We start from the raw sequence: 16,768 nt of genomic DNA on the forward strand, positions 1-16,768 counted from the left end.
CGTTGCGAGCTTGTAGATCGCCTATTTTCAAATAGCCTATGTATAAAATAGGTTTAAAGTGGTTAATGTATGTTTCATTATATCATAATTTATATCTGAAAAGTAACTAGTAACTAAAGTTTTCAAGTAAATGTAGTGGAGTAAAAGTACAATATTTGCCTCTGAGATGTAGTGGAGTAGAAGTAAAAGTATTAGAAATTGGAAATACTCAAGTAAAGTACAAATACCTCAAAATTGTTCTTAAGTACAGGAATTAAGTAAATGTACTTAGTTACTTTCCACCACTGACAATCAGCATGCGCATTCCCAGAAAGGACTATGTTGATGTACATTTTTCTGCACCAAATATTCAGATGGATGAGTTAAATTATTGGTGGTCTGTCACCAGACTCTGTAACCAATCATGCACCGGTTCTCAGTACCAATGCCTGGTCTGCCAAGTCATAATCATAATTGGTGAATAAAATCACACTCTGAAAGAAGAGTGTGTCCGTTTGTTTGGAGGTGTCTTTGATGGGCTTAGACAATAGCGTCACGGCAGTTTAAATCCCCCTCAACAAATACAATGAACATCTGAAAGGAAACAGAGGGGGGAGGGGGGGTGTATAAACGGATCAGCTGGCAAAACATTTACAACAGAGATTAGTATCAAAGACTTTATTTTATGCAGTAGCTAACTAATATCAAGGCTGATTGTATGAATTCCTTTCACTGCTGTTACAAACATTCCTTTATAGTGAATAAAGAATCCAACAAATGGAGGCCAAGATAAACAGCAGTCAAACGATCAAAAATGTGATAAAAAACTCCCAAAACAACGCTCATAGTGTGATCCCAAGTGTCTTCTATACAGCCGCAGAGTTAACAGCCGCCGAGTTAACCTTTACAAATATAACCATAGGAGAGGAAAATAAATGTATTAAATACTTCCGGGCTAAACAGTCTCATGCAAGACGTGCACGCCTGGGTGCTCACGTGAGTGTGAATGAGCTCCGGTTGAACCCCACAGGTACGCTCGGGTGCGTTCTTCGCTTGTCCATGTCACGGTTTGAAGTGCAATTTCTTCAAGATAAAGGGGTGTTCTGAACGCAGCCTTATATAAATCGATAGAGGACCATTGCGACCACACTGTAAGCGTTCTTTTGGAGTTTTAAACAGGATGTTTTTTATATAGTTTTGCTACTGTTAATCTTGGCCTCCATTTTTCAATTCACCAACCGTTTCCTTATTTTGTTGGATTCTATATTCACGGAAAGGAATGTTATACAAACAAATTCTCCTTGTATTCTACACATCATGGGATGAGTAAATGATAGAAATACATTTCTTGGGTGAACTATTCCTTTAACGTACACTGTAACTAACAAGGAGTTGTATTGGCACTTAAAAGATGGCAAAATTAAAACAATTATTATAAAAAACAACTAGAATATGTATCGTGATTTAGCCTATACATATCTCTACATATAGCAACAGACGAGAGTCGGTAGGGATGCGCAACACTATCAAAACTGTAAGTAAAGGAAAACAATCCACCAAAATAACCTCAACATACAGTAGTGTACATGCATGTAGTTAAGTAGAACATAGATTGTTGAATCCTATAATGAAGGAAAGTTGGAGACAATGAGCCCTATTTAGACGATCCATGGCGCACGGTCGAGGGGTGTGTCCGCCTCAATTTCGCTAGTTATGAATGTATCTTAAACAGGCATTTACCCAATGCAATATACTGTATTGATAATCTGGCCCAGATTATTATGGTTTGAACCTCCGTGCGGAATCCCTCCAAAATGTCATCTACCAGTGAACAGTGTTATTGTGTTGAAACAAATTTATTTTGATTGCAATTGCATTGTGAACCCACCTAGGTGCATCTTAATCCCAATATGCGCTGTCTAAATAGTACGGACATTTCTGCGCCGATAGTTAAGACCAATTAAAAGCTGTTTACTCCAGACCACAGGTTGTAAAAATGACAACTGCTTTGGTTGGAAAATGGCAATGACCGTTGCGCTGTGCCCAGCACCGCTTTGTGCCGGGCAGAAGATGGGGCAACAAAATGGGACTATTTGGAGACGTATGGAATTCCAACTTTCAGCTCATATCGTAATATAGTTTCTCATTTCCCCTCCTCTGCTTGTTTGGTCCGTGCAGGTGTTTGAGATCGTGGAGCGGGTGGAGGAGATGCGTAAAAAGTGGCCAGTGGCCTGGGGTAAGCTGGACGAGGGTAGCATCGGTGTGGTGTCTCCCTATGCCGATCAGGTGTTCCGCATCCGAGCCGAGCTGCGGAAAAAAAGGATGCACGAAGTCAGTGTGGAGAGAGTCCTCAACGTTCAAGGTGAGAGCATCTTTCAGAGAGTACATGTCTCTCAAATTAAATACTGTATTATGAAGCAATATTTCCTTCCACCCATATATCTGTTAGAGATGCACTAATTGAAATATTTTTGGGTCGAGTCTGATATTATGAAGCAATATTTACTTACACCAATATTTCCTGCCATCTATGGTTGATTTCAATTTTATTCCTAAGAACTATAATTGACCATTATGTAACTTTTAAATTAATAACTTTTTGATATATTAACAGAAACTTCTTTTCATTTTCTTAACTGAAATGAAGTAGTCAAATGAAACATCAGAAAATTTGTGTTGAATGTTGTTTCAGCATCCTTTTTTACATGCTTTGAACATAACTCTTTTTTAAAAAAATCTCATCCCTATTTTATTAATATTGTAATATGTCATAATCCACATGTTCCTGTACACTAACTAATATGTCATAATCCACATGTTCCTGTACACATTAACTAATGAGTCACTCAGGCCCTATAATAGTCACTCTCGTCCTCTCGTAAGTCTGCTTATATCTCCCACTGCAATCACATCCAGCTGCTTTCGACAGCTCATTAATTCGCACTCCTGCACATCCTCACTACCACGCATACACACACACACACACACACACACACACACACACACACACACTCCCACACATGCAAACTGCGTTCTAGTGCTTACATTTTGAAATCAACTCACAGAGGGATGTTATGTGATCATACCAGAAGCCTTGGGGGCTCAGATAATACATAATTATTGTTGCAGATTATTTATCGTCCTTTTATTGTGTGTGGGGTTTTGTAGAGAAGATTAGCTCCCTTAAGCGTTTGTTTGTCCTCACTGGAAATTAAATCACCATCAGCAACCTGGCCCATATCTCCATCTGTAGCTGTACAGGTATTACAACATGATTAGCATAGCCAAAGTTTGCTCCCAGAAAACACGCTTTCAAATACCTTGCGTTCATGCCAAATACAGCTTGGATAAATTAGGTTCAGACAGTGTTTTAAATCCTGTGTCTCAGTTTTTGCACAGTAGTTTGGCATCGAATGAGTCGACTACAAAGAAGATGTTTGTATGTGGCTCTTTAGCCAAACTGCATCTTTGTTGCAGAGTCCCATTCCCCTACTACTGTGTTTCTAAATGGGTGAAATGGAGGAGCTTAAACGGTTTGAAGTGGACCTCCAGTAAAGAGTCCTACCTGTCAGTGTCTGGCAACAAACATTTTGTTTAAACATTTACTGAGCCATCAGGGAAAATTCAGTCACCAGAGGCGCACCTCTCTTTGTGTAGAAAATATGTAATCTGCCTACAACAAGGCAGCCCACTGAAAGCACACACAAGACAAGTTCTAAAGGAATCGGAATCAGCAGGAAAGTTGATGCATTTGTCTTTGCTCTCGTAAAAGTGACTTTTGGAAATTTCCCATCTCTGATTCGATCGATTTCCCGTTCCTAGGTAAGCAGTTCCGAGTGCTGTTCTTGAGCACGGTGCGAACACGGCACACATGCAAGCACAAGCAGACTGCCATCAAGCGCAAGGAGCAGCTGGTGGAGGACTCGACGGAGGACCTGGACTATGGCTTCCTGTCCAACTACAAGCTGCTCAACACAGCCATCACCAGAGCCCAGTCCCTGGTTGCCGTGGTGGGAGACCCCATAGCACTCTGCTCTGTGGGACGCTGCAGGTAAAGTGAACTAGGACCCATTCAAAGAATTGGCTGTAGACTTGCAAAGCCCACCCAAAATAGTGTTGAGTTCATCAAAAACAAACTTGGACATCAGCATCGACTCAACTAGTATAGACATTTCTAAGTTGGCTATATTTACAGTGTCTATGATACTGGACTATATAGAGCGCAAAGAGTGGCAAGCTTGACTCAAGTCCTACAGTGTCTGGCAGGTATTGTAGACTTGGAGAATTGTGGGGATTCTATGTTGGGATTTCTACTAAAGGCCTAGTAAATAAATCATGTTATCAGATTATGAAATTCTGATATTTGGTGTAATCATCATTACAAAGCAGGCATCTGTGCGAGTACATTTTATGTACCGATATTTTGTTTATAATTATAGTTCAGAACCATAATATTTGAAACCTAATTAGTACCGTAAATTTCGGACTATAAGCCGCGACTTTTTTCCCATTTTTCGACCCTGCGGCTTATATAACGGTGCGGCTTATCTATGGATTTTTATAGCTAACGGCCACTAGGGGACTTCCTAAATCTAGGGATTTTACACCCGCGGCTTATAGTCCAGTGCGGCTTATATATGTACAAATCATTCAATTTAGCTGCTGCGGCTTATATTCAGGTGCGGCTTATAGTGCGAAAATTACGGTACTTAATTTTTCATGCACTAGCTAGTCCATTCTCCAGATTGTCCTTTCTTTTTGATAGTTCTCTTTTTTTCTGACCAAAGGAAAATACTGTGAGAATAGCATGGTTTTAAACATAAAACATGTAATCAGTATAGTCAATTGAAATCACAAATTGAAAGGTGCACTACTTAACCATTTAACTGCCAGTGTAATAGTGTGCCACTACTGCCAGCGAAAACAAGTGATTTTACTGTACCTTTGAAAAATCATGGAATATTCTCCATGACCGCTGTCCTCACGGAGATCGCCTCATTACATGCACGTCTCGTAGTATAGGGGGAAAAAAGTATCCGCTCGTGATAATCCGTTGCACAGCTGTGGCCATTTGAATGTGGCTTGTTTTTGCCGTAAAGCAAGAGGAACGGAGATATAGCCATTTCTCCACATGAAGTAAACAAGTTTTTTTTTTTATTACGTCAATCTGTCGTCATCAGGCAGTGAAAGCATCATTCATAGGGTAGATAACAGCGCCATCTGGTGGAAAACCACTGAAAACATAAATCTTGTCATTCTCGTCAGTGGCAGGCTGCGCCTTAGCAGAATCTGATGAGAAATCTCGTCCGTGGTAGGCAAAGAGTTAATGAGCACCTCATCTATTCTCAACTTATCCTTATTGATCGGATAAGAGTAAATAATTATTTTTTTTGTATCAAGAAGAAGTTTTGTTCAATGTGTAATAATCCTCCTCAGTTAATTGACCTTGATAGGTGGCAAACGTAATTAGAGGTGGACTGGGAAAAAAGGCCCTTTCATCATTCCCTCAGATCAAGAAAATGCGATTTTAACCCAACGTATCAAATCCTTTGCGTATGTGTGTTGGTGTGTGTGCAGACAGTGCCAATGCCAGCTATATATGTGGGAATGCTGTATGTCTCCATGCCAAGCTTTCTTGCTCCAATTGTACTCGCACACAAGTCATACACTCCAAACTTTAATCGCGATTCTACTGTTGGACGATTCAGAATCGATTCTCTTTTTTTTTTTAAATTGATTTTCAAATAAAAAAAAGTTCTCTTTTTTTATTTTTTTTATTTGGGGGAGGATCTTGGATTTACCTTTATGCGTTTACATTATTATCAGTTGATAAAACCTTTACAATTATAAAAGCTACATAAATGTACTCTGTTCTCATGCCAGCAGATTGGAGTAGATCCTGAAATCCTATGTTTTGAATCAAGAATAGTTTTGAATCGAGAATCGTTTGAATCGGAAAAAAAACGCTTTTGAATCGAAAAAAATCTATTTTGAATCGAGAATCGTTTGTTTTGAAAAAAATCGATAAAAATCGGAATCGTGACCCCAAGAATCGGAATCGAATCGTGAGATAGCAGACGATTCACAGCCCTAGTCTCTCACATACACACAGGCAGAGCCATATACTCTAAACCTTTACGTATGCTCTCACGTACAGTATACCACACAGGCAGTCATTCTAGCAGTAGAGAACATCAGCAGATATCACCCCGACTCCAATGGTAGTACCAGCTTTTGAAAACAACCGGTGCAGAAATGCATTGTGTGTTTGGAATCAGTGTAGTAGTGACCAGTAGTGTGTTCAGCTTTGGTGTTTTAAAATGGAGAAGAACACCCCTACGTTTAGATTATTTTAATTACCAATGTTTCAACAAGCAGTCTTCATCAGTGTCTGTGCAAACATCCTATCCTACTTTCTAGCCTTCTATAAAATGAAGAAAACTCTGCCTGTCTTCGATCTCATAACGTGTTGTATCGTGACACATTGCGAGATGGTAGACCTGCTATTTCCGCTATTTTGGAAAATGTTTAAAAATGTAGAGTATGAACATTTTTCAACATGGAAACGATTATGGCAAAAATAATTGTGTGATTATCCTCCTATAATTTGACTAACCTCTGGTGTCTTGGTGTCTTGGGAGATGAAACTGCGCATGCGTCGCATCCAATCCAAACACCCATTCTGTGTGTGTGCGCGCGCTCGCGACACACTGTTGCCGTGCTGCCGTCTGCATCGCAGCTCCGTGGTGTGTGTGTGACGGCTGTGTGTGTGTGTCTAGGTTGCAGCTCCGTGGTGTGTGTGTGTGCGCGACGGCTCACGCTAAACTGTATGCATTATGTGTCAAACAATGGGAGATGACGTTGCCAGGTTTCGCGCGAGAAACAAGCAGCAAGGTCTGTACTTTCGCCTGCGCCCGTCTCCGGGGCTTGGGCGCTCATATCCCCCTACGGGTATGGTCTAGTCTCAAATAATTGTGATAAGGCAATTATGTAATAATTGTGACAGGCCTTAGGCCTAGTGCTCCTAGTGTTTACTGTAAACCTCTGGTAACTGAACAGAAGCTGAATTATCCACAAATTGCTGTTAAAACATTGGTCCATTGGCGTGTACGGAGTCGTCTTTACACCACTCTGGAGAGAAGTGCCAAGGTTAATTATTCGGCAAGTGTTTCCAATTGTCTAATTGTGCACTCTTCTTTACAGTAGCTTGCTGGATCTGGGCTATAAACATTAGAGGGAATGACAGCAGACAGCGAGAGCTCAATGGTGCACAGTTTTAAAGACTTTGGTTTAAACGAATATCAAGCAGCAGACCCAGCAATGCTGGGCTACATGGCCTATATAGACTTGGACCAATATGTGCGTGCTTGGTCAATAAAGCACAGAAGCTCTAATTACAAAACGCTCATCAATTGTGTCGTTCATAGCACTATGCAACGTAGCACAAGGCACCGATCGGCAGATGGGGAATTATATACAGTTACTTTACGTGGCTCTTCTCGTGCATTTTTCTCCTCAGTGGGTAGGAAGGAATATCATCAATCGTACCACGATTGTTCTGAAATGCATGTTTGTAATTCTGTTAACCCATTAACTCATTCAGTGCCAAACTTATTTATTCATGTTAATGGAATTTTGGTTCTGAGTGCCACAGCCAAAATTCATTGTAAAAAAAAAGTGCTTAGGAAGCGAGATACAGCCTTTTTAAGTTATAGGTTAAACAAGGAGTGGATGGAGCAGCAAATCTTCAAATCATCATATCTTGGGTTCTGAACATGTTTTTCCCAAAAAAAAAAAAAAAAAAAAAAAAACTTTTATTTTGAATTTTTTTTTTTTTTTTGAAAAAAATGTTATGACGGATTTGACGGATCGTGGCGCTCTGGGCGTCAGGCCACGTGACGGATTTGACGGATTGTGGCACTCAATGAGTTAAGACCTGGAACACATCTGCCATTTTGAGCTAAAAAGCATTATTTTACACTTTGGCTATTCAAAAATAGCAGATATACAAGCTCATAGCGCTCATATCTCTCTCTCTCTCTCTCTCTCTAGCAAACATTTGTAACTCAAATCTTTGCTTTTGGGGGTCCCTGGAACAAAATATTTTGAGATGGGGGTCTGCGGCCAAATACATATACATTTTGGGGTCCTTGACATGAAAAAGTTTAACAACCACTGACATAGCAACATAAGTTTTTTTTTTTTTATTTAGAAGACATTTTGTAGAATCGGAACCTCGGGCCTTAATGGGTAAATCTTTCCCACATAAGATTTACCGCAAGGACAGGTAATTTGATTTTTTTTGTGACAAGTAATTATCCCCAGCTCTGGTGATGTTATGATCGTCTCTACATATTGAATTGGAGCTTGCCAGCGTTGGTTTATATGGCCACAAGAGGAAGCATTATGAAGTGCATCCCCATAGCGCACACACGTTACTGCGTGTCCACAATATTTGCCCACCCCTCATTTCGTTACAGCTGTTGAACCTCAGCCAGCCACCACATTGTCTGGCTGATGCTTGTTTGGAAATGTCAGCCTGGGCAGACAGAGCAATTAAATTGACATGTCCAAAAGGAGCGTCTTTGTTGTTTGCCCAAGACTGACCTCCTGAAGAGAGGAGACGGACACAGGCACACACACACACACACACACACACACACACGCACACGCACTACACACTACACTGAATTACCCTGGTTTTGGTCAAGCTGTGTCCCAGATATCTTTGGCCTCATATAAACTAGGGAAGAGCTATAACATAGTTTGGTTTTCCTGTCCCCAGATAAATGTTGTGCAATTATGCTCTATGATAGACTGAGGGGATTATTCATTGAATTGGACTGAGGGGATTATTCATTAAATTTGTACATCAAACAAATTCTGCATGCAGTAACAACCAGCACCAGAAATGCTGCTAGGAAAACCATTTATTGAGATGAGGAAAGGTGAACACCAAGACATGCTAGAAACCTCTGCATATGCCTCTATATTTAATAAGAGGAATGTGCTTGAACCAAGAATGGAGTATGGAAAATAAGTACCGGTATGTAACTGTTAATTGACCTAGAACAATAATGATTGTTGCACAAAAGCATGTGAGTGAGAAGGCTCGTAATAACAAGGTGTGTGGATTTTGATGGCATCAACACCAATTTTGCTAGTAAATCCAGTTAGTTAGTTGCCATTGAAACTGTTTCGGACATTTTTTTAATTTAGGGCTGAAAACATGGCTCGGTGATGCACTGGAACCGTATTCCACTGTCATCAGTCAGTTGGGAGTACTGGGTGTGTGTGTGAGAGCAAAGGCTCCAAGAAGACCTTTTCAACTCCTGATAATTCATATCCTACAGCTCTATAGCTCAGATTTTTATGTGATAGAAACTAGATTATTACAAATATAAAAAAAACTAAAACATATTAAAAGGTACTGTACGGATTTGTGGAGTTATTTAGTTAGTTACCACCAGTACTTAATTTGTAAATTCAAAACAAAGTCTAAAATTCACATTGTTTACCTAGAAAGCAGCTAAACATGCTATGGTTCTATTACAGCTTGAACACAGCTTGAACAAAATGAAGCAATAAAGTAACCTTTTTTTGTTGGTAGTCATATAATTGCAATTTTACACTTGAGGGCGTTTCAGTGACACTAATGGAACTTTGCGCAAGCGCCTAATTCCTACTCACAACACTGTCATCATAACTAATACCTAAAACCATTCTAGGTAGACAATTGGAACGGCTGAGAAATGGCCATTTCATATTTGGAGCATTAAAAAAAAGAAGGGCATTTTTTTGTTGTGGATTTCAACTGTCAGAGATTTCATGCCGCAAGAATATGTAAGCGCAGGTGTATGTAGTGTTTGTATAGGTATTTGTAGGGTGTCTGCATGCATGTTTCTGTAAGTGTTACATTATGTCTATAGCGTTGTCTCGCCTTAGGGGGAGGAGTCACTCTCAGACTGTCTCATTTAAGGCTGATGAATTCTCAAGGAGCTAAAATAGCTCTCACGAGTCACTGCAGATCAATTAAAATGGATGGACACACAAACACGTATGCACACACACACCCCTTGTTCTATTCCCAGCTGGCAGCAACAGGGAAAGACGGCAAATGCCACTTGAGTCATAATTCTATGCATTCAGTGTTCTCCTGTCTATTTCGTTAGAGGCAGATTGTCTCATGTAAGGTAGCAGGGATGGACTACTTTAGTATTGCACTTTTTGGACTCTAAGAGACAATTAAAAAGTGCTGCAAACTGCAAAGCCAGATATATGTTGCAATTTATTCTCTGAATACCTCATTACACAGAATACAAATTACTTGTCTCCTTGTTTTGTGGTTAGGTGTTTCCCCAGGAGGTGCCACATGACCAGTTAACTATGTTGGATCAGTCGAGGGAAATCAGGATTCTAGATGCAACAGGAATTGGCAGAGTTGGGTCATCGTGCTTGGCGATGTTGCCATATTGGAATCACCAGTACAAGTCACATTGCCCGATAGGCGTCACTGCTGTAATCTTCTAAAAACTAAAACAAGCCAGTTAGTGCACAGACCATTATCCTCATTCCGAGTCCCGAATATGGCAGGTGTTTCTGGTGATGCTTGCCATTGTTGGTACGCAGCCATTTTGTGAACCATTGAAGGTCACTGTTTTCTACTGTGTTTTGGTTCCTTTGCATCTAGATAAACTGTCTCCTCAGCTGTGGATTCTGCCACAGCAACTATGTTTGGCTTCTGCTTTTCATCTATGTTTGACATGTTGATCAACAAGGTCGCTCATTTTTGACGGTTCAGGCTATGGTGGCACTTAAGTTTCAGCGAATGCTATATCAGTGCAGGGGCAGATATGTTAGGTACTTTTATATGTTGATGAAGTATATAAACACCAGATGCATATACCTCTACTCTATATGCTGTAAAAATGTAAATCCACCTTTGTTCTTGCTCTGCCCTGCTATTTCTGTCTCTTACATCACTTGGTTATTTGAAAAATGCAGAAAGATACCTGGATGTCAATACTTTGAGTGGAGTGAAGGCAGAAGATACTTGCATGTCAATACTTTGAGTGGAGTGAAGGCAGAACAAGGGCCTCATGTTTCATTCATGTATAGCATTTCACATCCAATTAATATATATGAGGGACTAAACATTCACTCGCATACAAATCATTTAGCTAATAAGAGCATGTTAGCCATACTGAACTCATCTCTTTTATACCACTGAACTCATCTCTTTTATACCAATGAAACAGAGTTAATCCTGTTGGGTTCCCATGGTGTACAAAGCTTGACATTTAGTAGGATGTATTAATGTGATGCTCCTTATTTTTTTCTTTTACCATATGTAGGAATGTGACATATTAAAGAGCAAGTTTGATTCAGCAATTGTTGGTACCTAAAATGACCTCAGGACATTTTAAGATACGTCAAGAACTGTAAATATGGAAACATGGCATTGGTTTTATCTTAAATGTAAAACACTACTGCACATGACTTGAAAAATGAAAAAACATGAAAAAAATGTCTGACATGCAATCCAACCCACACGCCACCTCATGAGCACTTTGCTGTGTTTCTTTTCACAGAGCATGCAGTGGACTTGTCAGTAAGAATCATGTAGATTTTTGAGTAGAGCTTTTGAGTTCAAACTGATATAAAATGCCCACAAAAAGTTCGGAAACTTAACTTCGGGTTAGTTTCGATTATTTCTCCCCTTTAATAATACCAATTGGTATTTTAGATCATTTTTATCATTGACGCTCACGCTATATAGTGTAGCTTTAAATCTGCCTTGCGCGATATGCAGCCCCTGCTGTTGCGTCATTGCGATAAGCTGGTTTGAAAACAAGCCACGTGCCCAACAGACTACAGCAGCCAAAGCAAATCAGCTCGGCTAGTATTGGCAGTGTCAAGTGAAGAGGTAATGTAGGTAGTTTAAATGCATCTAGCAATTAAATTGCGTTTTGCACGGTTACAGATCGTAGTAACGGCCATTCACCCAAAGTGCAGTTAGAAGTAATCTTGCTGGGGGGTAAAAACCAACCACAATGCAGTAATGGGAAGAATGGGTTTGGGATGGGGTGTGCAGATTTGAATGAGCCTCAAGTCTTAGGAGTAGCTTAGAGTCAGTTGGACAGGGGTCCTACTCATTTTTCAGGCCAAGGACCCATCGGCTCAGAGAGAGATGTTGCAGGGACCCCCCCCCTTTTATGCAACTTGATAAGAGGTTTTCACAGCCAACTCACCATATTTAGCTGATTGTCTCATCAATGTCTTTTGACATTTGATACATTTGTGTGACTATTAATTTGGAAGTGTTCCGCAGGTTTTACTTTTAAGTGCCTATGGGACTATTCTCCAAATATGCTGCAGCTTTAATGGCTTCATTTGTTTTACATCACGATCATCAGTGTTGTAAATTAGATGTTTGTTGTTTGTTTGTTTACACATTCATGTTAGATGTGTTTAGACATTAAAAGTTATGGGTGGGGGAAAGAGAGTAGAGACGCCCCCCTAAAGTAACACTGAGGACCCCTAGACCCCCTGGTAAAGACCTATGAGGTAGGATATGGACAACTGGCGTGCAAATGTATTTGGTTACGTCTGAATGAAGCAGCAGCATTATTTCCGGGCCTTGTGACTGTCGAATATTGCACAGTGCAGCTTTAAGATGTTCCAAGTTAGCTCACAAGATTTGCCTTCCAACCACAGCCCCAATCTACTGTTAAAGTTTATTGGACACACATCTGCCATTTATTTCTGTTGAAAGGTTAGCCTTTCCCCTCTCTCATTGTGTTTCTGATCACATCCCTGGCACTCATCCTCTACCATCTGCTCCCATCCTATCAGTTCTCACCCCCCTTTGCCCTCCATCCTATCAGTTCTCACACCCACTTTGATTAGCGCCATGGTCCCCCATTTCAAATGATTCTGTCTTAGGGAGCGTGATCAAAAAATATGTTTTGGTCACATTTTTGTAATTTGGATTTTAGTCATTTCAATTAAATTAAATTAATACAATTAAACGGTATTAGACTGTGGATCCCCTGAAACTAGGGGTGTGCCGATACTCTAATTTCACGATACGATACACGATATTGGGCTCACGATATTGATACAATACGATATGTAGCACTTTTTTATTATGAAAATATATGGGGGGGGGGGAAGCTTATGAAAATATATGGGGGGGGGGGGGGGGGGGGGGGAGCAAATGCAAACAAATTATTTTTTTTCAAAAACGCCAAAACGATATATATTGTCACGAAAACGTAACGCGATATATCTCGGGACGATATATCAGCACACCCCTACCTGAAACCCACCATCTCCCAGGGACTCGCACTTTGAAAACCACTGCTCTACTTCTATCCTTTACTGATAGCCCTTTGTGCAGAAATGTCTTAAGCAAGAAACGGCTTTGGAAGATTTTTTTTGTTTTGTTTTTTTCTTCTAGGAAGTTCTGGGAGCACTTCATCTCCATCTGCCACGGCAACTCCAGCCTGCACGGCATCACCTTTGAGCAGATTAAGGCCCAGCTGGAGGCCCTGGAACTGAAGAAGACCTACGTCCTCAACCCGCTGGCCCCGGAGTTCATCCCCCGCGCCCTCAGACCACTGCTGGGGCCCCACCCTGCCCACATGGCGGCAGCTTCTGCCACGGCGGCGCCTCCCCTCCACCCCCACCACCACGGCCCCCACCACCACCACCATCAGCCCCATCCGCAGCATCCACAGGCCGCCTCCAGCAAGCAGGGGCCTCAGCAACAGCAGCAGCAGCAGCAGCAACAACAGTCACCCCCCAAGGTAAAATATGTGTGTGCGTGTGTGTGTGTGTGTGTGTGTGTGTGTGTGGAACACATGGAGAGACTTAAGAAAGGGAAGGAAGGAAAGGTGGTGTTGATGGAGATGGTTTCGGTTGGGAATAGATTGTTAATAAGTAGTAACGTCAGCGTGGTAGGTTATGCAACTGGGTTTTGTGTGAATTCAAATCTTAGGAAGAAATAGAGTTGTTTTGTTTGGGATACACACAAACGTAAAGAAACTACAATTTAGCCGTCTTGATAGAATTTTCACCACAGGACAGCTCCTTTCATAAGAAAAGAGCCTGATGGGAATGGATTTCTGTTGCTGCTTTGTGTGTGTGTGTTGTTAAGCTGGGGTTGAAGTGTGTATCTGTATGTGTGTTCCATGCCTGCCCTGTGGTAAAGGTTAACTAAATCACCACAGCTGCCAACCTTCTGCCATCACCCACTGGGCTTAATGAGCCACAGCTCCGCACCATCATCCTGCTTAGTCCACGCACGTGCGCACACACACACACACACACACACACACACACACACACACACACACACACACACACACACACACACACACACATGCGTGTGCGCGTCATACACACACACTCCACACTACATGACACAAAGAAGCGCCCATATCATATAAGGCTGGGCGATGTGGAGGAAAATGGCACACATGGAGACAATTAGCTCTCCTTGGTGGGTGGAGAAATGGGGAAGAGTGGTATCGGCTCTAATGTGATGTAAGATTGAATAGCATCACAAAGATGCATCCTTGATGCAGATCTTAATTTCATCTATTTCACTTTGCACACATCTCAATTTTGTGACAGTGACTGCCTGGTATCGAAGTCTAAACATTGTTTGCAGTTCTACTGCAATCTAACTTGGGGCTCTATTGGCAGCCTTCATCGCAGTGCTTCATTACAAGTTCTGAGTGACACCCAGCCACTTCAGTAAGAGATGGGGCAGCAAACATACCATCAAGCTGCAAACAAACCTTACGCTCAAAGCCTGGCTGTCTGTACTTTCCACCGAGAGAACCGGAGCCACTTCATCATTTTTGTTTTGCCATTATCACAACCTTTCTAGGAAAAAGCCTCATCGCAAGTCAGCCCATCTCAAGAACTGCAAACCTACTGTGTCAGGATCACACAGACCCCAGTGCTTTTTTAATCATCCATGCAATTGGTTTGGGCAACCTCATTGCACAATTCACCTCAAAGTAAAATCCAGTGGGTCTCAAACTCAAATCAACCAGTGCTTTGAAAGCACTTGGGTTTATGCCAGCTACAGCTGTCGCAAACTGCCACAAACCCCCTCAACTGTAGCTGAAAGGCAGACACAAAAATTGAACGGCTAAACAATGGGCCCTGCTCGGCAATCGTCCAGGTATGTCTGGCATCGGTGGTTGGTTCAGGGTGCAGACGTGCCATCCAGGCGGCTCATGTCACACCTCAAAATGGCTGCCAACACAGGAAACTGCTGTTGCTTCAATTTCCTACATCTGGTGATTTTGTTTTTCTTTCTCTGTGTGACATCAAGGCAGTCTGATGTTGATGCCTTACCATACCACCCTTATCACTTACCATATTTCTTATCACACCATATGAAACCAAGTTAAAAAAAAACGAGATTGCTGCATGAAGTGAGCATTTGATGTATTGTCTGGATTGTGGTGCAATGTCTCTAGGCTGCTTCTCCGTCTTGTGTGGACACGACACACTGACAACAATACCATATGGTCTGCGTAATGTAATATAATTTGTATTAAGTGCACTACTGTAGATTGTGGTAGTTAACAAAGATGGCCTTGACCATCGCATCGACAAGGCGTAATGGTTACCTTGCTTTGCATGCTTATTTTCTCAAGTCTCTGACTTGACTGACACAGATTCAACCACATCTTACTCTGTATGTTGCTCAGCAGTAGGCCATACTTCACCACTTGATCCACTTGCACATTCATGTTCTGTGTTTTGCTGTTCTCTTGAAGCATTTTTTTTCAAATGCATGAACATATTGTAAAGGAAAAGTGACTCAACAAAGCATGTAATTATTTATGACATTAATCACTCCATAAGCATAACATTTTTATTTTGTTTGTTCATACTGTAGGTGAACTGCAACACAACATGCATTATTATTTACACGGATCTGTAAGAAACAACATTATTTTTGTCAGCAGCACATAGGAGCCGGTAGCGAGAAAGATCGCCCTCCCGTCTGGCTTCTGTCCCCCAAACGCATCTAATTGTGTTCATATAGATGCCTGGGCAAGCCAATTCCACCATGGTGGGGTTCCCAAAAACTAACTTTCTAAATGTGAAAAGAATCTACATTGAGCAAGTGCATGGCAACTGCATTTCTCTGCTACAATGTTATGAGAAACGTTTGGGACTTTAGAGGTGAAAGAGATCCGGACAAGCCACCATCATTTCTTTTAGCACCCCGCTTCCTCCAAACTACGTTATCAATGTGCACAAGCTGGCTGCCAGTGTGAGCGTGGGGCAAACCATTTGTGCTCTGGGTCATTCACATAGTGGTGCTTTCACTCAAGCAAAATGGCAAAAAAGGAGCTTGTGGAACAATAAATGAAACCAACCTGGGAGTGCAAACCCTGCCTGCTGCAACACAGCAATTTCCCCCTTTGACCCTGTTGATTCTCAATACCGAGTTTAAGGAAAATCCACTTAGCCATTCTCAAATGATTTTGTTCACAGACAACACACGGGAGTAATTACAATACCCTGTCACAAATGCATTTTACCCCCCCCCCCCCCCTCACTTTCCAATGCTGTATTGGACATAAGGGCTGCGTGCTACCACTCACAGCCCAGTAAAATTGCTAAAGTAGATTGTTGTGTAAGTACGTCTGTAATAATCAATAATACAGCACACGGGACGGGACCCAACCCAAACCAGCAGGTTATCAGAGAGCTCCTGTGCGTCTTGTCATGTAACAGTCAACGGCTGCTGTAC

The 16,768-nt window shown here is 41.4% G+C and overlaps 1 protein-coding gene across 3 annotated transcripts in view; it reads left to right on the forward strand.

The window, feature by feature from the left end:
* helz (helicase with zinc finger) overlaps positions 1–16,768 on the forward strand; it is a 79,830-nt gene that overhangs the window by 46,424 nt on the left and 16,638 nt on the right. For all 3 annotated transcript variants that reach the window (XM_084086038.1, XM_084086036.1, XM_084086037.1), the window contains 3 exons: positions 2,158–2,341; positions 3,802–4,030; positions 13,442–13,790. In XM_084086038.1, coding sequence (XP_083942164.1) covers positions 2,158–2,341; positions 3,802–4,030; positions 13,442–13,790 — 762 coding nt within the window. The remainder of the gene's footprint in view (positions 1–2,157; positions 2,342–3,801; positions 4,031–13,441; positions 13,791–16,768) is intronic.

This window comes from Gymnoscopelus microlampas, assembly GCF_963454915.1.
Source record: "Gymnoscopelus microlampas genome assembly, chromosome: 2".
Taxonomy (NCBI): domain Eukaryota; kingdom Metazoa; phylum Chordata; class Actinopteri; order Myctophiformes; family Myctophidae; genus Gymnoscopelus; species Gymnoscopelus microlampas.